The 23455-nt window shown below is 31.7% G+C and overlaps 1 protein-coding gene across 11 annotated transcripts in view; it reads left to right on the top strand.

Moving 5' to 3' along the window:
- Nucleotides 1–23455, top strand: part of LOC138934376 (putative fatty acyl-CoA reductase CG5065) — a 54940-nt gene that overhangs the window by 13585 nt on the left and 17900 nt on the right. For 5 of the 11 annotated variants that reach the window (XM_070298041.1, XM_070298040.1, XM_070298046.1 and 2 more), the window contains exon 2: nucleotides 16138–16417. The exons of 2 other annotated variants lie outside the window; for them this stretch is intronic. In XM_070298041.1, the coding sequence (XP_070154142.1) occupies nucleotides 16138–16417 (280 nt within the window). Of the gene's footprint in view, nucleotides 1–1831; nucleotides 1916–16137; nucleotides 16418–23455 lie in introns of all 11 variants that reach the window. 4 more of the 11 variants (XM_070298043.1, XM_070298042.1, XM_070298044.1 and 1 more) reach the window with 2 other exon arrangements.

Genomic DNA, 23455 nt, shown 5'->3' with positions numbered 1-23455 from the left:
GCTATTGGTAGCGTCTCGGCCCCTGTACATAGGCAACATAGGCAAACCGTTGACAACCCAAAACGTTTTTTTTATATACTTGGCGTCCTGACGCTACCGCGTCGCTTGATTGGACTCGACATGTAGACAATCAGCACCGATGGAAAGTTAACATATGGTGTGGTATTTTGGATAGTCACATTATAGGACCTTATTTTTTTATGGCAATGTTACAGCCATAACATATTTGAATATATTGCAAAATTAATTGCCAGAAATGTTAGAGGCAGTAAATCTTGATACGGTCTAACGTCTGTGGGTACAACAGGATGACGCCCCACCCTATTTTGCGCGCATCGTAACATATTTTTTGAATGTAACAGATGAACAACGTTGGATTGGACGAAATGATTATGTAGCTTGGTCACCCAGATCGCCTGATTTAACATCACCAGACTTTTTTTGTGAGGATATCTAAAAGGTGTCGTGTATCAGACAATACCTACTACACCAGAAGATATGAAAGATTTCATAACACAAGCATGCAGAAATATACCGGAAATTATGTTATGGAAAACCATTGACGCTTTCGAAAAGAGATTACATTTATGTATCGATCAGGATGGTAGTACTTTTAAACAATTTTTATAAAAATACACACATACACGCACATGTACACACACACACACACACACACACACACACACACACACAAGAGATGTAAATCTGACCGGCCAACCTCCACGTGGTACATCTTGGATAACGCTAATGCTGGCGGTACTATGAGTTTCAAACCTTATAACTCAAAAAGTACTTGATGAAAAAATGTTTAATTATAGTGTTTTGGAAAGCCCTCAAAGTAAGCTACCAGAATATGCAAAAAAATATAGGGTATTCCATTTAAGAAATTCAAAATGACCTTTACGTGAACTTCATGTGACTCTTCAAGGTCAAACTAATGGCACCATCTTATGTAACCCTAGAAACTATACAACTTTTGTCTGAAACATTTCGTCGAATTTTCTTTATTTTCCGAAATATTTGCCTGGGGAAATTAAAATGAAACAGCTTGTATATACCGGATGTAACAGCCCAAGTAGCAAGGTGTCGTTTATTTGATGACATTTTATGGTCATTCTTATGACGCAACAGACGTCTTAAGATGACATCCAAATGTCGTGAAACTGATGTACTTTTGTCTCATCTTAACGACGTTACCCAAGCAGAACGAAAAGTCATTTAAAAGTCAAGATGACATCAAAAAGTAATCATTTCTAGAAAGTCAAGATGATATCATTTAACATTTTTAATTGAACATAATGTGATTTTTTTATGATTGTATTTTGACTTTTTGATAACTTTTGTTGAGAGAACGCAAATCGCAAAGCAGATTGTAGAAGTATATATTTTCATATTTTCTGTATGTACAATCCATGTTTACAATATCTCACAGCTATTATTTTTTATGAATATGTGAAAATGTTTCAAAGCATTCATATTCTTACTAGAAACAAATGCTTACTAGAAAAAAATATTTTTAAAATATATCAATTGCATTCATTTTTTCTCTGGTTGCTTATAGAGAACCAACGCGAAATTTTCGATTGAACATGTGTAATATTACATGACGGAATCTTTCTAACAATAGCACCTGAAAAAAATAAAAAATCAGAATTTCCATTTCAAATATATTATTAAAGACAAAATTCGATAAAACTCATTCGAAATTTACATTGAATCACTGTAAGGATGTTTGTGTCTTGAAGTTTTATTTTGACAGCTCCTGAACCTGAATAATTAACAATCCTGGCAAGTGAATTTGACAATACTTTAGTTAGTAATTTTCTTATAGGTATTGCTTCCTCAGTTTTTCCAGTGGCATCAATAGAACAAAATAGTCAATCCGAAACAAGTCAATGTGGTATCTACGTTTTAAGTATGTATTTCACAATTTATCACAAGTGAATAATAGAACAAAAAGAAACTGTCTTATTGCACACATTACAGACTTTGCACAGAAAGCATAAGTTGATATATTTGCAAATAGTTTTAGATTACAAAATTTATACTATTTTCTCTTTACAATACATTGTCACCTTTTCTATTTATAAGATGATTTATTCATAAAAAATATTTTTTAATGTTATTTATTTTTATTGCATATTTTAATTTTTGTATGTATATGTATGTATTTTGTAATCATCTATTTATTAATGTAGCAAAGAAAAATATTTCTATATACATATTTATTTTGTCGGCATAAGCATATAACAGATTCTAACCTTGAAAACATCATAAATATTAAATGAATTTACTGGTTTCATGATAACCGCTTCATTCAGAGAGATTATAATCACATGTACGAGATGTGAAGACTTTTCGCACTTTTCTCACTTTCTTGAAGTATTTCACCAGTTGTTCAAAATGCCTTATTGAAACTACGCACATTGAAACAATGCACTTGGACGCGGATATAATGATGAACTGCTCGAAAGATACTGCGCATGCGCACTTCATTATCCGAATCATTCTTATCATAATAGTATCATTTTTGTTAAGAAGAACATTTTGTATATATATACCACCGTATTTAAGTCCTAACATACAATTATGAGTATCAGAAATAATCTACGTTCGAATTATTGCGAACCAGGTCAAACAGCATCTCTAAATTTCAAAATCATAATTTGATCAATTTTTGTCATGATCAAAATATGACTTTTGATAGTCATTATGATGTTATTTTGATATCATTTTGATATTATTGTGATTTTTTGTTCTACTTGGGTATAAATCGACGTCAAAAATACGTCATTTCCCAGGTAACAAGGTGTCCCCAGCAAACAAAATGATGCAAACTTTGCGCAAAGTTTGCAGCAAACTCGAGCATGCCTTTACAGCAAAATTGTGACAAGATGTGTCCACAAAAAGCTTAGCTTTTGCTGGCAAGGCTTGTCGCAATAGTGTGACGCACATTTTACGCAAATAATAGAGCAAACCTTGCAGTGCATGGCATGACAACAAATTTGTGGCAAGAATAGGGCAAACCTTGCCGTGTACGACATGATAGCAAATTTGTGATAATTCTCTGTATAGAATGATTCAGAAACTCTGCGACAAACTCTGAGGAACGATAAATCTCGCAGAGAGGAATATTTTTTGTGAAGCAATCCATCATGTTTTCTGCATTGTTTAAAAATATGCGACCGAGCAGACAAGAGTCTTAAGTGGCATTTATTATAATTATGAGATGATGATAATATATGAATAATTGAAAATGAATTCATAATATAATGAATATATGAATTTTATATATATATATATATATATATATATATATATATATATATATATATATATATATAGATTTATATTTTAAGTAAACAATAAAGGGATGATTTAAATTTTTTTAGACATTTATCTGCCCGATCTAAGAGAGACAATCAGTCCAATATCTTAATTCCCTATGTTTGGGATTGTATCAGTAATTGAACTGATAGAAATAATTATATTTTTAATCTTCTGTCAATTGCTTTTTACAAGCTTTATATACTTCTCATGACTAAAAATCAAATACGAGATGGATGCATATAGCGCGTCGCATAACGATGAACAAACGAACTATCGGCTGAATACTATATTTTGTAAAGTTTGTAATTAAGTAAAGTTGTAAATTTGCTGTCATGCCATGCATGTCAAGGTGTGCTCTGTTATTTGCGTGAATTTTGCATCTCGTTGTGCCAGAGTATACTTTGTTCTGTTCTTTTCGTAAATATGTTATCATATTGTGTACAATAAGGTTTACTCTGTTCTTGTCGTAAATTTGCTACTATAGCGTGTATAACAAAATTTGCTACTAATTGATGTAAAGTTTGTGTTACACCGTGAATAGCATCATACGTGTTCTTCTTTGCGTAAAATTTACGAGCAAGCCTTTTTCTATTATTTACAGCATCGTGAGACAAAAAATTTTGCCGTCAATTTGCTTCAAACTTTTTGACAAACCAAAACAAGACAAATGTTTGCTAGACAATTGTTGTCAAAATTAAAGCACATCTTGTCGCAAAGCTTTGGCAAAACGTGATTTTAACATTCTTGGCTATCTGGGTCGTCATTATAACGTCATTTTTTAGTTACTGGTTATATCAAATTCACCTTTGAAACGATATAAAAGTGACGTTAAAATAACGGACCATTGACGTCATATGTATGATGATAAAATGACAATAAACGGATAATTTTAATTTTTTTGGACATTTATCTGACCGACTTTTAAAACTATCAGTCTAATATCTGAATTCCCTATACTGGGATTGCATCAGAAATTAAACTGATAGAAGTAAATACATTTTTAATCTCTTGTCAGTTGCTCGAAGGTTTATATAATTCTCATGACTGAAACTCAAATACGTGATAACACGAGTCGCGCGTCGCATGGCGGTAAACAAACGAACTAACGGCTAAAGTATCTTTTTGTAAAGTTTCGAAATGTTGCGCGCAGTAACATTTCTCATAAAATATTAAATAAATAATAATTTGAGATATATGAAAACATGCACATCAAATTTAATTATTAATATTAAACAATATTTCATAGTTTTGTTATATAATACCGTATTTTCAAGGGTTTTGAACAGGAAGTCATGCAAACTTTATAAGTATCATAAAATATTTATAATTTTCTTTATATAAATACGTTAATTTTGATATTGACATATTTTAACAACATTGTATGATATGACGAGAAATGACCTTAAAATAACGTTATAATGACGACACCTAGAATAATTAACCCTAATAAATAATTAATGTTAAGTTGATGATCAACAAAACTTATAACATTATTGATACATCGAATGTAAATATAATTAATCTAAAATTTGATCAAAAAGTTGATATTACAAATATACAGAATAGATTATAATTAACGTCAGTAATTAGTCATTGATAGAACCTTACTAATACGTCGTTAAATGGTCAAATAACTGACGTTAAAAGTTTAATTAGTGAAAAGTGTGACGTTGTATATACGTCATAAGATGGTAAATAACTAATGTCATTAATAGGACAAAAAAATTACATCATTATTACGTCTTCATTTGGTAACATGACGTTCGCGACCTCAAATGACGAATTATTGACATCAAATAGATGACGCCTTGCTACCTGGGAGAGCGCCTGTATCAGCAGTTTTTTGAGGAAACAACACATTTCCGTGAAAAATTCCGTTTCATGCAAAAGTTGTAGAGCTCTAAGTGGTACATTATATAATATTGTATTAGTATGACCTTGAATAGCACCATCATATAAAAATCACTTTGAATTTTTTAAATGGAACCCCCTAATTTTCATTACATATTCTTATAGCTTATCTCGAGAGCTTTCCAAAACACCATAATAAAATATTTTTTTATTAAGTACTTTTTGATTTATTTTATATTTTAATCTGACATATTTTGATATAAACAATTAAATATCTCGTAAAATATTTAGTTTTCGATAATCTTACCGTAATACTTTTATGTACAGAATAATGAGACAAATCAATTAGTATAAAAAAATAATTGTTTTTAAGAAAATTATTTACGATGTATTTTTTTAAACAATTATTTGTTTTTTTTGCACTAATTGATTTGTCTCATTATTCTGTACATAAAAATATTACAATAAGATTATCAAAAACTGAATATTTTACGAAAGATTTTATTTTTTATATTAAAATATGTCAGATTAAAATATAAAATAACTCAAAAAGTACTTAATAAAAAAATATTTTATTATAGTGGATAATAAAATACTTTATTATTTTGGAAAGTTCTCGAGGTAAGCTACAAGAATATGTAAAAAAAATAGGGCGTTTCATTTAAAAAATTCAAAGTGATTTTTATATGACCTTGACGGTGCTATTCAAGGTCATACTAATATTATTATATAATGCGCCATTTAGAGCTCTACAACTTTCACATGAAACATTTTTCACGAAAATGCGTTGTTTTCTCAAAAAACTGCTGATATGGGCGCTCTGTTACACCCTGTATATTACTGTCTCTAAAATATATTTTTGTAACATATAATATATATGTGCGTAATAGATTACATATATAATATATTAATAATAGAAATTTATAAAAATTATCTAGCAAGGCAAATTTAAATGATTTGACAGAAGGTACGATCTCAGAATATTTTTTATATAGGGACGCTTTTGAGGCATAGCGTTGCACGCGTTATCGGCGGCTCGGCCGTTGAACCTCGAACAGTAGTGGGGGAACCGCGGGCGGCGCCTCAGATATCGGCCCGAAAAGGGCATCTAATTCCGAGCACTGCCGTAGATTATCGGACCTCAATAACTGAATCGATCGTATTTTTAAGCTTAATCGATTGCTTCGGTTTAAATTATACAGGGTGTCTTTTAATTATATAGGGTGTCTTAAATTATACAGAGTCTTTTTAATCTTAACAGCCATATACTTCGAAAATATGCAATTTTACAAAACATCTTTTCAAATAAAAATTGTCTGGTCTAGAGGAAAATGTACAACGGTGACCTTAGTTTGACTTTGGCTAGTCGTTTAAATGTCATATGAAGATCACTTTAATTTCTTAAATGGTAATCCTTATTTTCCATTATATATTATTGTAGCTTAGCTCGAGTGCTTTTCAAAATACTATAATAAAATATTTTTTCATTAAGTATTTTTCGAATTATTTTATATCTTAATCTGATATATTTTGATATAAAAACAAAATATCTTGTAAAATATATAGGGTAATTATTTATTATAACGGATCCAGTTCGAATGATGTTGATCTTGATATATGTTGTCAAGGACATAATCCTGAGTAACTTTTCCTTATAACTTAATTAGCGGTCTTTTATAATTTTTGAGATATTTAAAGTTGAAGTTAGATTTGAAAATTTGGTTTGAGTTATATAACGTAACTTGAATCAAATTTTAGTTTTATATCAGAAATAGGGTTGGGTTAGGTTATATTTTCCAAAAGTGACGCGCCCTTCCCCCCCCCCCCGTAGGAGGGTGGGGGGCGGAACCCATTGTGTCCACGCATATACTTTACAACGCAAAGCGAGATTCATCTCACGATTGTTGTGTGAATGAGAGTATGCATGAACGCAGTGGATTCCACCCTGCCCCCCCCCCGCCTTCTACGGAGGGGCTTCACTTCCGGAAAATATAACCTAACCCAAATCTATTTCTAAAAATTTGTTTTGAGTTATACAACGTCTTGATGCGGATGGATCTTGCTTTTTGCGTGGAAATTACAAACTCATGTAAAAATTACGTTTTATTTCTCAAACTTTATTTGTTAATACCTTTTAAATAAACAATGATCGCCGATTAAGTTATAAGGAAAAGTTACTCAGAGTTATGTCCTTGACAACATATGTCAAGGTCAACGTCATTGGAGCTGGGTCTGTATAGTAAATAATTCCCCCAGTTGATTTGTCTCATTATTCTGCACATGAAAGTATTACGGTAAGATTATCGAAAACTAAATGTTTTATTTTTTATATTAAAATATCAGATTAAGATATAAAATAACTCGAAAAATTCTTAATGAAAAAATACTTTATTATAGTGTTTTGAAAAGTTCTCGAGATAAGCTACACGAATATACAATAAAAATGGAGGTTCCACTTAAGAAAACATCGATCACATTGACTTCAGCTTGAAAAGATCACTCAAGGTCAAGTTCATATTTTTATCATATGGCCCCCTTAAAACCCAACAACTTTTGTCTAAAACATTTTTTTGTCCGACCATTTTCTGCGATGTTAATCGGAATGCACAATTAAAATGGGACATAGTATATATTTTTTTGATACATGTTTTTTGTATGAAACTTAATACAATTTTATATAAAATACAAGTATTTAGTATAATAATACTTTTATTATATACGAATGATGCAAGTAATTTTCACATAATATGAGATATTGTACAATACAAATAAATCTGGGCTAATATATTTTAATGTGACCCGGGCACGCCAAGTTTTTTTACTTTGCCCAGACAATAGATAGTTTTTAATTACATTGAATTTGGGAGTTTTGAAATTTGACAAGGTCAAGTAGTTCTGTGTCTCAAATAATTTTCTGAGTTTTCGACCTTGGTGGGGCGCCGTTCGCGTCGCCATATTGGAAAAATGGAGCGAAAAAATGGTTTTTTCGGAATATCTCTTTTTCGATTGGTCCTACGACAAAAATAGTTGTTCTTAATATTATAGAGAAGGGAATTTCCTGCAACTTCCGTCTGAAATTTTTTTTTGTGGATTGAATAGTTTCCGATAGCGACGTAAAAGCGGACAATATTCTGCAAATTTTTGAAAATGCTTGTTTTTACTTGAATGTTTGAATGTTATCAATTGTATGTTGACCTTGTCGACTATCGATTATATTGTTGCGTCCGCGGATCGAAATCGATATAACTCGAATCCGCGTGACACAACCGACACTCGCGTACCGCAAGTAAATAATTAACACTCCTTTCAAAGAACGAAAGGAACTTTAATATAATAACACAGAACACTATTATACAAGGAACACAGAACAATAACGGTTATCGTAATCTCGAATACGTCCGCCCGGAATGGCATCCGTCGCGAGACTCCAAGATGGCCGATCTCTCTTCAGATGAACGCCGTTGTTTAACAACAACCCTTAGCAACGTTCTCCCGGAGACGGGTACAGCAGATTCAGGAATAACGGTCACAGACGACCCGCAGGGACGCAACAATATATATATCATAAATTAACTGTCAACTCATTTCCACACCACCATAAGGTAGAGTTATCGGCGTGTTTTTCTTTTTAATGTGGTGTTCCCAGGCCTCTCTAATCCATATTTGCCATATATTTTTAAATTATTGGAAACGGCTCCGTTTTGATGGTCCAGGTTAAATTTCTCTTCTATAATATTGATAACTATTTTTATCATAGGACCAACCAAATAGAGATATTAGAAAAAACCGTTTTTCGCCCCATTTTTCCAATATGGCGGGGCCCCGCTAAGGTCGAAAACTCAAAAAATTATTAAGAACAAAACTACGTGTTCCTGTAAAATTTCAAAACTCCCGAATTTAATATAATCAAATCGCCTTTTTTCGTCTCTATTGACTGGGCTATTGGTGTAAGTTTGTTTTATGTAACTTAGAATTTGAAAAATCTTTTTTCAATAAATATATCCCAAAGCGTTAGATGTGTGTATATTGTGCATTCAGTTAATTATAAAATAATTCCATTTTAACTATACGCCCTACTACTTTAATTATATATTGCAATTTATTAAATATAATTTTTCTTGATATTGGAAATGATAAAATAAAAAATTTTATAATAAAAATTTTTATTCAGTTGACACAATATTTTGATATTATTTTTTTAGGAAATTAAAACAAATACTTTGTATAAGTATTTTGTATAGCTTTTTTAACTTAAAATGTTTTTATTTAAATAATAATAAAAGAAATAAATTTTATAGCATAAGTTTTTATTCAATTTTTTGATATCATTATTTTTCTAGAAAATTTAAACAACTATTTTGTACAACAATATTTTTGATTAAAATGTTCCTATTTAAATAATCATAACAAATTAATTTTATAGTATAAGTTTTATTTATTTATTTATACCTTACATTGAAACATTATAATATTGCATGGAAGTTGCGAAATGTTTCTACAATGTTACTGCAAGTCTGCGGCAATGTTGAGTCCGCCCTTAGAAATATTACAATGTAAGACTACAGTAATGTTACAGTGCAATGTATTTGTAATATTGAAATGTATTATTACAAATATGCAGAACCTTTCAAATTTAATAGATGAACTTTGAGAATATTCAAGAGAGATAAGAAAAAATTTGTTGCAATTGTGTAAGTTCACAATCTGTTTGCATCCAAAATATTCGGATATTCGTATGCAAAAAGATTTATGCAATTACAACGAATTTTTTCTTGTCTCTTTTGGATGTCTATATATTCTCAAAATTTATCTATTAAAATCTTAAAGATCCTATTAAAATATTAAAAAATTATTATTAAATTTTTGGTTTTATATAGAAAGAGAAACTATTAAACAATTTTCTGTTATCTAATTAACATTGCTATTTTATTTTGACAAAGCACTTGATAACATAATTAAATAAATAATTAAATTTGAATAATTTACAATTTTAAAAAATTGATAATGATTAAATCTTTTAATTCATAAAAGTTAAAATTTTATTTATATAGATATTAGATCCTATTTGATATCTTAAGTAGACAATAAACGGATAATTTTAATTTTTTCGGGTATTTATCTATCCGTTTTTTGAACAATTAGTTCAATATCTGATTTCCTTGTGTTGGGATCGTATCAGATAAATTCAACTGATAAAAAATAGTTATTACATCTTTAATCTTTTACTAGTTGCTAGCCGCTTTTTGCAAGATTAATATATAATCATCATGTGACTAAGGCCGGTATTCATAATCCGTTAAGACGATCTTGGATATAAGAACGAACTATGAATACCGGCATAAAACTTAAATGCGCGCCGCATAGTGGTAAACGAACGAACTGGCGATTACCGAATACTGTTTTTTATAATGTTTATGGAATGTTGTTGTAACATTCACATGAAATATTACAATTACATGTTCCAATAATGGAATATTACTATAACATTTCTGATGAGATATTTCAGTTACATGTTCTTACAATATCTCTACAATATTATATTGCAACTTGCAAAATTGTAACATTGATGCAACATAACTGAAATGTTTCGTGCTGTATGTATATATACAATATATACAATACATAGGAAAGTCCTTTACCATTTTGTGATTTTCGCAATAATTATTCAGAAATTAATTTTAAAAAACTGAACAATGTGCGTAAACATAAGCGTGCAGTAAAAAGAGACAACCCATTAATGTGGTTGCTAGGACGCGAGAATCTATTATGTGCTCGTACGTAACCGTTTTCATTTGTAGAGCGCTCCTCTCAAAACTTTGTCGTGAGCCTAGCGACCGTAAATTTTTGGATTGTCTCTGGGCTGCCCTTTCTTGCCGCGCGTTTATACTTACGCGAATTAGTCGATCTTTTTTTATTACTTTCTCAATAATTACTATGAAAATTGCAAAATGGTAAAGGACTTTTCTACTCAGTTTAATCCGCTCTATCTGCACACGACGGGTGATGCGATTGACTCCGGACACCCTGTATACAGGATGTCATTTTAATCAATACACGCAAATATCTTAAAATCTGTAAGTTTTAGAAGGAAACTTTTTAGACAAAGTTGTTTGGTTCTAAGGGAAAGGAGATAAGAATATTAGACCTTGAATGGCATTCTTAAAGTCATATCAAGGTTACACTGAATTTTTTAAATTGACACCTCTATTTTTTATTGCATATTCTTATAGCCCTTGTCGAGATCTTTTCAAAACTCTATAATAAAGTATGTTTTTATTAAGCACTTTTTGAATTATTTTTGTTGGGAAGTTCTAAAGACTGTGCGAAAAGCATTTTACTTGTTTTGTTTTTCCCGCGCATTGAGTGCGTCACTAATATAGGCGACAGAGAAACCGATACGCGATCGATATCGCCGCCTGGCGAATTATCTCATGTATTATTCTCACGCTATCGAATAAATCCTCTCTCTTTAAGCCAGGAACGGTCGGGTAAGCACGTGTTTTCTTTTCTCCGCTAATAGCCTAAATCATAACAATTTTATATCTTAATCTGACATATTTTGATATAAAAAGTAAAATATCTTGTAAAATATATAATAGTTTTCGATAATCTTACTATAATATTTTTATATACAGAATAATGAGACAAATCAATTGGTATAAAAAAATAATTGTTTTTAAGAAAAAGTATATAATTATTTACAATGTATCTTTTTAACAATTATTTGTTTTTTTTACACTAATTGATAAAATATCTTGTAAAATATATAATAGTTTTCGATAATCTTACTATAATATTTTTATATAGAGAATAATGAGACAAATCAATTGGTATAAAAAAATAATTGTTTTTAAGAAAAAGTATATAATTATTTACAATGTATCTTTTTAACAATTATTTGTTTTTTTAACACTCATTGATTTATCTCATTATTCTGTACATAAAAGTATTATGGTAAAATTATTTGTCGGACACTCTGCGTGTATATACAGGGTGTCTTAGACCACTCGTACACCCCTTTTCTTTCAAAAATTAAGCATTTTAGAGAAAAACGTTTTGAATAAAAATTGTATGGTTTTGAGGGGAACTTAAGATAGTGTCATTGATTCGACCTTGGATGGCATCGTTAATAACAAATTGCATTAAAAAGCTGAAACCTTCAGTTTTTCAACAATTCTTTGCTTATTTCTGTACGATGATTTGTTCAAAAGTTATGACATTTTCTGTGCGCGCGTGTGACGCTTCAATTCATGTAACATCTGTCGGCGTGCTCCGTAAATTCACCGAAAATCGTACATCTTGCATAAATTTTTACGTGAAAAATATTGCTCGTACGAAAAAAATTTATAGAGCATTTCTTGTAAAAAATTGTCTACTTTAATTTTCTATTCTTGTTTTTTTTTTATAAAATCGATATTTAACGAGATATTTGCAGAAATTTGAGCCCTATTTGTTTAATTTTTTTTCTTAGCGGCCACTGTACAATAGTAAACTTTTTTACCCCTTCAATCTTATGCAAAAACAAAGGTCTGTGCCAAAATTCAGCTGGCTAACATTTTTTCCAAGATCAAACCCTAAAGTGACTATACTATCAAGCAAGATTTCATTTTTAATAAAATAAAATAATTTTTAATAAAAAATTTGTAATCTTTTAAATTAATATCAGTCTTAATATTTCTAATATTGTCAGAAAATATATAAAGAAATATCATACTGAACAAAGTCGGCTCGCGACTGACATACATAACTTTTCGTTCAACTATATCTTTCTTTTCTCTCTTTCTCTCGCTGTGTTCGAGCATAAAATATTAATAAAAGGTTTTTCCGATGTCGGTTGATGACCATCACGGTTATATTGATTCAAGATATTCAGTAAAAGTAACGATGTTCCAGGTCAAGGTGCAACTATAATCATTGCACAAAACATGCGTATATCACGTGGACAAAGCTTCGTATAAAGTCTCTTGTTTCTTATTAGGAAATTAGTTTGTTCTATCTTTATAAATAATCCATATAATATGTTATGTTATGTTACATTATTATAATTATATAATATTATGTTCTATCTCTGTCTTTTGTTGCAGCTGTTCATTGTTTAAGGTATAGTTGTCTCACAAACCGCAATTTAAAAAAATTGAGAATTTGACTATATGTTAATAAATGTAGTATCTCCACATTTGTACAATTTAAAAGCGATTGATCGTCCCGAACGCGAGATACTCGCTATTAAAAATTACACGTTTTACATATATCGCATACAAGCGTACGAAAATCTCGTATTCTGAATTTTAATAATTAAAACGAACAAAAAATTATGAAAAACGAATATATAGTAGGACACTCTAGAAATACTAATAAAAAAACTGAAATTATTGACCGTTTAGTTTTAGAAATATAATAATAAAACGATTTCACGATATTATTTCATCCTTGTTGTTCATCAAAAATTAAAAAAGACAGATGATGCTCGCGAACGATATTGCGGACGTTAACTTGGCAATAGCGTACAGAATGTTCAAAAGTTTTCAATGGTAACTGTAAGTAGTCCACGATCGTACATACAAGTCTTGAAACTCCACATACAGAAAAATATTATTCTATTGCCAAGAAAAATGATTACTCAGTTTACTTTACTTCTTTTAAGTAACAGTTATCTTTAACAAAGAATATTTTCTTAATAATAGTCTTAAAACAGATTTATTACAAATTTTAGAAAAACTCATTATCATGTATTCGAAAAAAGTAAATATTTTCTTTTAAAGAATATTATAAAATTTTATCGAAGAAAAGTCAGATATATATAGTTAATTTAATGTAAGAAAATTTATTAGATCAGAAAAATTTAATGTATTTCTTTCAATTATATAATTTAATATTTTTGATTGAAATATTAAATTTACTAGAATTTAGAATACATTTTGAATAAATTTGATGTTTATGATGAACTTATGATAGATTTATGATAGATTTTATATATGAACTTTTGAAATACTTAAAACAAGCAATATTTACTTGTATATAGTACGTATATAGTATGTATTTTTCTGTGTGCAGTGATGGGGGAAGGTCGCTTAAAGCTATTGCACATGAAAAAATTTTAGTCATAACCGTAAGGCCGTAAGCAAATCAACCAATCACAGTTCAAACATTCTTATTATGTTTTATAATGCTTGATTGTGATCAGTCGATTTGCTTACAACCTTACGATTATGACTAAAACTTTTTAACGTGCAATAGCCTTTAGGGCCAATTTTACCAAGTCCGGTTAGATGAAACGATGATTAAAATTAGCAGGGTGGTTAACTGAAATGACATAAATGCTTGGTTTTTTAACCTTTATTTTCTGTTGGCCATCCTGCTAATTTTAACCGTCGGTTCATCTAATCGGACTTGGTGAAATTGGCCCTTAGAGAAGCAGTTTTAAGTTCTCTTTAATGGTGCTAGAGTTGTTACGGTAGCATAACCGCTGTGGCGAAAGACACCGGAGATCGAGGATATCTCTCTGTTTCCATTTTCGAAAGGAAAGAAAAAGAGACGAAGAGATGTCTCCCCCGACCTCCGATGTCGCTCGCCACAGCGGTTATTCTATCGTAACGACTCTAGCGAACATTAGAGAGAAATAAAAACTGCTTTTCTAAGGCTGCGTTCGGAAACATCACCTGTGTGCACACGAACACATTCTATCTTTGTTTAACTTTTGCTACATAAGAAAGATAGAACAACACGGTTGTTGTACATTGTCCTGTGTACACGGGTGATGTTTCCGAACGCAGCCTAAGCGACTATATTCCCACCACTGAAATTGCGACTAGTTTCAAACAGTGATATAAGTTTTGCGTTTTGTGCCCGCTACCAGCGCATATAGGGGGGGGGGGATAGCATATACAAGGAAATTCTTTGGTACGCTATTCCCTCCATACGCGCTGGCAGCGGGCATAAAACACAAAACTTGCATCAGTGGTTTCAAGACCTGTACGTACGACCGTAGTATGATGATGTAGTTGGATTGGTTTTACCGTTGACTCAGAGTTTTAGATTGTACTGTCGCGAGACAACTAATATAAGTACCCTAAATTTTTTTTTTTTTTTTTAAGATATTGAATTTTTTGTATTTAAGTATAACACATAGTAAGAAATGTAAATAGAAAAAAATTTAATATCTTTTTTCATAAAATATGGTTGTTTTATTTAAAGAGCAATAAATATTTTTAAATCTGTTTTTTAAGTTTTTTTATATTTTTAATTTTGTTGAATGAATCTTTATCTCTTTTGTAATAGAAAAAACGGATAGAGAAGATTCTCGAAAGAATTTATAGCGTGATTTAGACCTTTCGTACCTTCCGTATCCTTCCCCCTCCCCCCCCCCCTCTCGCGTAGATATGAAGAGACGTATCTTCAAAATATTGCCCATGCGGTAAAATTATACGTAAGATAGAGTGTAAACGGACAACTTTTAACTTATTTGTCAATTGCGTCAATTGCTGATCTGATCGTTTTTAACACTAAAACTCGAGCAAAATAGGTGTGAAAATCGAGGGCTAGGCGGTCGAAAACCGAAATCGCATAGTCTGATGACAGAAAGGAATGATATACTAAATAAAAAAAGAATAAATTAATACATGACTGTTACGGGATTCTCGCGATATCTCGTGAAATCACTTCTTCAAGTGCGAGAACATTTATTAGAAATAATTACTGTGGACTATACCTTTTACTCCGTGTAAATAAACTTTATGCGATATTTAATAAATGTATTAGTTGATCAAAGGAGTGTCTTATTTCATTCGTATGTCTCGTGATCTACCGAAGGATGTACCTAGTTGTTCAGCGAATAACTTTTAAGTGTTTTCTTCTACAAATATACATATTTTTAGCGTAGCTGCAATATCGAAAGCACGTCTATACCATGTAAAACTTTATCGATTTATTATCTAATATTAATATATTTTTTTATAGATATTGCGTAAAATTTGGAACACATATCAAAATGGGAACGACGAACGCACAAACCAGTTCGGGACACGCACACGACGAGACTCACTCGAGAGGAAGTTCGATCGACACATTTTTCGCCGAAACGGTGATCCTTGTAACTGGTGCTACTGGTTTCTTAGGAAAAGCCCTCCTGGAGAAGTTGCTGCGCTCGTGCCCTCGTGTGGCCACAATTTTCGTTCTAATCCGTCCAAAAAGAAACCAATCTATCGAAGAACGCTTCAGGGAACTATTGGAAAATCCTGTTTGTATATATATACGCTTATCATACCGCAAAGTTATTCGGAAAGACAATATCTTTATTTCAAATAACAAAATTTAATTCTGGTAATTTTTTATGCAGTTTACGTAAAACACCATATAGAAATAATGTCCAAGTTTTGTTTGAACAAAAAGTTGGTTTTTTTTTGTAAAACTGTATAAAAGGTAACACATCACCGATTTTATCGCCATTTAAATATGTTGTAGGAGAGGTTCTTCCCCGAGTAATTCCCCGCAAGAAAGAAATGGGGAACGGCATTGGTTTAGAGGATATAACAAATTAAAGTTTCATAATTTTAATGCTTTTTCTCAAATATTATAAAGCAATATTAGGAAAAGTGAAATTTGTGTACGTTGTATTTGTTGTAGAATAAACGTGGAAAAAGTTTTTGTTTACATTTACGGGATAAGCATACGGCACAGATGTCTATACTAAACTAGATTGCTAACTGGGGCTTCGGACTTGCGTCGCATGAGATGTCTGGTTGTATGAGAAAAAATGGCGACGGTCCTGTAAAGCGTGTCATTTGTGTGAGTCTTACTTGCAGCGTCAGTGTGTGTCGGTCAACTAGTTAAAAACTAGTCAAAATAGTTAAATGCAGTGCTTAATATTATTCAAAAAGTTTCTGATAAAAAAAAATAATTAGCAACATATACAATACTAGTCGATTTAAAAAAATAATAGAGGATTAGTATATGCATCACATGATGTTCATAACAAGAAAATTGTAGCGGCGGCAGCCATTTTTTCTTGTACACTGGAAACTCTATCGAAAGTAAGCCATGCTATTCTAATGATGACATGTTAGCAATCTAGTTTAATATAGACATCTGTGGTACGCGGTTATGGGTATTTTGTCAATAATCAGTTTCATCTATTTCTCACAGTTTGTTAACAGCTTTTAACATGCAACTATACGAATTTCTGAGTCTTTCTTGACAAATATTATTTATTGAATGCGTGAGTGAGAGAGGGACAAAGCTACTCCTCCTGCATCTTCACCTCGAAAAAATTCTAACCTAACCCAATCCAACTTTACTTTTAAAATTGAAAATAGGTTTGGGTTAGGGTAGAATTTTTTCGATTAAAAAATGGCAGATTATTACAGCATACACAAACTTTAATTTTGTTATATCTTCTGAACCAATGCTGTTCTTCACTTCTTTCTTGCGAGGAATCACTCAAAAGAACCTCCCCTATCACATATTTAAGTAGCAATAAAATCGCTGATGTGTTACCTTTCATGCAGTTTTATCTTTTTAAATAATAACAGCAACAGGCTCAGGGTAAGAACAATTAAGTGAGAAAACTGGCAGATAAGAGCCAAGACGCGGATATTGATGCGCAAACTTATTGTTAAATTTTATTAACTAATGTGCATTAAAAATATACAGTTTCAATATTAAATATATAGTTCTGAACCAGAACTTTTTGGTCTATCTTCAGAATGGATATCAATATATAAAGATTAAATTGGAATTGTAAAACTTGATATACGCAACATTTGCAGTTGCAGTCAAATTCCGGCACGATTACGATAACTACGGCCCTCTATTTGAAAGGTCGTTTTTGGAAGCATTTTTGAAGAGAAACACGAGAAAAATAGTAAAAAAAATTTCCGACCGATAGTTTTCAAGATATATCACTTTAAATTATTGGACATGATAATAAAACGTTACAAAACGGACTCAATGACTTTGACCTTGACATATGTTGTGAAGATCACTGTCGCAAGTATCTTCCATGTGTAGCTTAGAATCGTGCAAGAATAACCCAAACCAAATTTTCGTTTCGAATCTAATCCAATCCACCCATACAACAATTATAGAGTGGATCTCGCTTCGCGTTGTAAAGTGGACACAGTGGGTTCCGCCTCCCCTACGGGAGGCTCCACTTTCAAAAGATATAACCTAACCCAAACCTATTTCTGATTTAAAACTAAAATTTGGTTTGAGTTACGTTATATAACCCAAACCAAATTTTCGTTTCAAATTAAACTTTAACTTTAAATATTTCAAAAATTATAAGAGGCCGCCGATTAAGTTATAAGGAAAAGTTACTGAGGATCATGATCTTGACAACATATGTCAAGCTCAACATCGTTAGGTCCGTTTTTATAAAGTTTTATTATCATTGTCCAATACTTTAGTGACATATCTCGAAAATTATTGGTCGGAAATTTTGTTTACTATTTTTTCCGTGTTTCTCGTCAAAAATGTTTTCAGAAACGATCTTTCAAATAGGGGGCCGTAATTATCGTAATCACCCCCAAATTTCAAATTAAAAATAGAACGCCACAAAATTCAAAGCGCGAATTACTTAGGAATGTACCCTCTACTATATATGTAAAAATAAAAACAATCCGTGAGACGTAAGTTAATCCGAAAATAATAATCAGAATGAAGGCTCACTAAAACCTGCGTTGAATCTGTACAAATAAGTGAACCAAACGTCATCGCCATACGTATATCGTCGGTGGTTTATAATATAATGATGACTAGTGTTGACACGGTCGGTATGATTACAAAAACAAAAGTCATAAAGATGATCATAAATAAAAGTTAAAAAAAAAACAATAAAAGAAAAGCTAATGAGAATGAAAAAATGGCTAATAATAAGTTTAATCTTTAAATCCAATTCAAACTTTGAAATCAAATTCAAATCTTTTTGTCAATATTTGTTTTTTTTTTGTCGTGGACAATCATAATAATCAGTATTCGAGATGATTTATCAACACGATCCTGTAAAAACTTTTATAAAATGTCGATTTTATTTTACAATAGTAGTTAGAATGACTACAGATCGTCAATGACGTTTTTTCCAAATTAATTTTATCATTAAAAATATGTTGATTTTACACAAAATTTATTTCAAATTACTATGAAGTTTGCATTTATTTTGTGTTGAAATATTAACATATTTCTAATATACATATAATATACATATCTCATATTATGTTAAATAAATACAAAAATTTGTGGGAGATGTAATATATGTTAAAAAACCAAATTTTTGGTTATTATAATAGGGACGACTTCACCGATTTCAATGACCTTAACATATGTTGTCAAGGATACGCTCCTAAGTAATTTTCAACCAATTTTTGCCGTCGCTCGTTATTTATTAAAAAGTTAGATAAAACTGCATAAAAAGTAACATACCTCCGATTTTATTGCCACTTAAATGTGTTGTAAGGAAGGTTTTTCTGAGATTCTTCCCGCAAGAAATTTGTGAGAGACGGTATTGGTTTAGGACATATAACAAATTAACAGGGTTGGGAAAGTTACTTTATAAAAGTAACTCGTTACCGTTACCGTTATTTTTTCTAAAAAGTAACTCGTTACCGTTACTCGTTACTAATTTTAAAAAGTAACTCGTTACCGTTACAGTTACTAAAAAGTAACGAGTCGTTACAATTTCCGTTACTTTTTTACAATACAAACTAATAAATTATTTTGCATAAGAAAAACTTTTAAAAAATTGTAAGCAAGATTTCATTCAAGGTTTATTACAAAATAAATGATTAAATTTTATCGAAATTCTTTATTAATTTTTAATAAAATTTGTTGCTCCATAGTATCATCATTTAAATGCCCTCTTTGTGGTGTTAATACAGAGCCACCGATGCTAAACATTCTTTCTATAGATGCACTGCTTGGTAGAGCTATATTATATTTAATAAAAAGTTTTTTAAGTTTTGGATAGTCGTTTAACATTTCTATATTACAATTATTTGATTTTAAAAACCGTTGCAATTCTTCTTGTTCAGATTCATTTTGCACCGTTTTTTGCTCAAAAATGAAAAAATCATCGTGATCGTCAGATTTTCCAGCTTTTGAAGAATTTTCAGTTGATCGGATTCCCAATAAACCCTCCAAGTAATTTTCAGCACGTTTTCTTTTTTCTCCGGTTAACCAGTTTAACTTAAATTTTGGATGTAAACATGCTGCTATTATTAATTCTTTTGTTTCAAATATTGTAAGAAATTTAAAATCAAATATAGTAAATTAAGCGACATTGTTTGTTTTATTGAAATTAATACTTTTGAATCAATAGTTTAAAAAAAATAATATTTTTCAATTAAATCCTTATTTAAAATTAAATAACATATGTATTAATCAAATTAATAAGTTACCTTTTATTTAAACCTTGCTGAATAGCTTCAACTAATGAATGGCAATCTATAAGGTCAGATTTATTGAGATTTTCTAATTTTCGTTGCAAGGTACTTAGAACTGGTAGTAAATGAGAGCTCTGCTTTTCCGAAAAGATAAAGCTCTCATTGGATATCGCGCGTCGCGTCATCGCACTGGTCTGCAAGAGCCATAAGTTGATCAATCACATTCAAGCATTCTTACAACATAATAAGAATGCTAATTGGTCGATTTGCTTACGGCTTTACGGTTAAGATAAAAATTTTATCACGCACAATAGCAAGAATAATATCTTAAATAAATCAAAAAATTTGAAAAAAGTAACGATAAAAGTAACTGTTAAATTCGTTACTCGTTACCGAAAAATGTAACGAAGTTACTTTTTCCGTTACAAATAAAATTTGTAACGCCATTACCGTTACAGTTACTGAAAAAAAGTAACTGTAACGGTAACGGCGTTACAAGTAACGCGTTACTTCCCAACCCTGCAAATTAATAGTCATTTTTATAGTTTTAATGCTTTTTCTATTATAAAATAAAGAAAAATAAAGTTTGTTTACGTTATATCTGCGTACAGCAGACGTGAAAAAAGTGATTGTTTACATTTACGGGATAGGTATATACACTCATGAATACTTTGTCAATAATGTTTCATCTATTTCTCGCAATTCGTTAACAGTTTTCAACATGCGAAAAATATTATTCATTGAATGCATGAATGGAGAAAGGGCTCTGCCTCTCCTCGAAAAAAATCTAACTTAACCCAACCCAACTTCATTTTTAAAACTAAAAATAGGTTTGGTTGTATCTTCCGGAAATGGAGCCCCCCGTAAGGAAGGCGGAATCCATTGTGTCCATCATAGACATAGTATATCTAGACCGAGTGTTGAGGAGTGGGAGCCGAGGTGCATGTAGAAAAGGACATGCTCTGTTTCGTGCCCCTTGCGTTCTCTCTCGCATGTAGCATAACGAAAGAGAGCGCTATGCTATGTACAAGCGAGAGAGAACGCAAGGGATACGAAACGGAGTATGTCCTTTTCTACGTGCATCTTTATCCCCACTCCTTAAATAAAGGCAAACGCTCGGTCTAGATATACTATGTCTATGGTGTCCACACATATATTTTATCATGTGAAGCGAGGTTCACTTTTCAATTGTTATGTGGATGGAAAATTGTATGCGTGGACGTAGTGGCTTCTACCCTCCTCCCCTATAAAGCTCCACTTCCGAAAAATATAACCTAATCCGATTATTGACAACTTAGAAGGTCATAAACAACTTTTTTCAATGAAAAATAACAAATTATACAGTATATACATATTTTAATATCAAACTTTAATTTGTTATATTTTTTAAACTAATGCCGTCATCCACAAATTTCATGCAGGGAATTATTCAGAAGAACTTCCCCTACAACTTATTTAAGTAACAATAAAATCGGAAGTGTGTTACCTTTTATTCAGTTCTACCAAAAATCGTTAACAAGTTTAACAAAACGAACGTAATTTTCTGATATTAATATTAAGAAATATACACAAAATATACAGGATGTAACAGAGCGCCCGTATCAGCAATTTTTTGAGGAAACAACGCATTTTCATGAAAAATTTTTCGTGCCAAAGTTATAGAGCTCTAAGTGGTGCATTATATAATAATATTAGTATGACCTTGAATAACACCATCAAGGTCATATCAAAATCGCTTTGAATTCTTTAAATGGAATTCCCTATTTTTCATTACATATTCTTGTAGCTTACCTCGAGAACTTTCCAAAACACTATAATAAAGTATTTTTTCATTAAGTACTTTTTCAGTTATTTTATATTTTAATCTGACTTATTTTGATATAAAAAATAAAATATTTCGTAAAATATTCAATTTTCGATAATCTTACCGTAATATTTTATGTACAGAATAATGAGACAAATCAATTAGTACAAAAAAACACAAATAATTGTTTAAAAAATACATTGTAAATAATTTTCTTGAAAACGATTATGTTTTTATACTAATTAATTTCTCTCATTATTCTGTACATAAAAATATCACGGTAAAATTATCAAAAACTAAATATTTTAACTAGAATAATAAGATCGGTTCTAAGCCATGGTCCTCTGAGGAGGGGGGGGGGGGGGGTTAAGGGCGAAGAGAAACCGGCGCGGGGGGTATGACGTCACGCGGGGAACCGCGGCGAAACCGGTAGGCGAGGGGTCTGCAGAGAGGGGCGAGGGGGACCGCGGAGAGGGGCGAGGGGGACCGCGGAGAGGGGCGAGGGGGATCGCGGCGGGACAGGTAGGCGAGGGATCCGCGTCGAGGAAGAGTAGAACGGCAAAACCGGTAGTCGAGGGGTCCGCGGGGAAAAAGGGGACCACGGCGAAGCCGAGTAGGTGCGAGAGAGATAGCGCGAAGCGTCCGCAAATAGGTGCGAGAGAGATAGCGCGGGGCGTCCGCGAATAGATGCGAAAGGGATAGCCCGAAGCGTCTCCAATGCGTGGAAGAGGAATAGCGCTAATGATATTGCATGCACGTGGGAAAAGGATGGCATTCGCATACACGTTGGAGAGATAGCGTCCACATACATGTTGGAGAAAGAAAGAGAGAGAGAGAGAGAGAGAGAGAGAGAGAGAGAGAGAGAGACAGATAGCGCGAGACATGCACAAGGATGATGCGAGATACGGCGTTCGTAAGGCAGTGTGAAAGAGATAGCGCGAGGCATGCACGTATGTAGGAGGAGGATAGTGTCCGCATTAGCGTGGGAAAAGGATGACGTCCGCCAGAGAAAGAGAGAAAGAAAGATAGCGTGAGGTATGCTGGAGTAGGAAGAGGAAAGGAGGCGCAGAAATAACCAATATTTTTTTTTATATAT

Source organism: Polyergus mexicanus, unplaced genomic scaffold (genome assembly GCF_030449975.1).
Source record: "Polyergus mexicanus isolate NDT 795.1 unplaced genomic scaffold, iyPolMexi1.0 SCAF_6, whole genome shotgun sequence".
NCBI lineage: Eukaryota > Metazoa > Arthropoda > Insecta > Hymenoptera > Formicidae > Polyergus > Polyergus mexicanus.
This window is presented reverse-complemented; position numbering and strand designations above follow the sequence as displayed.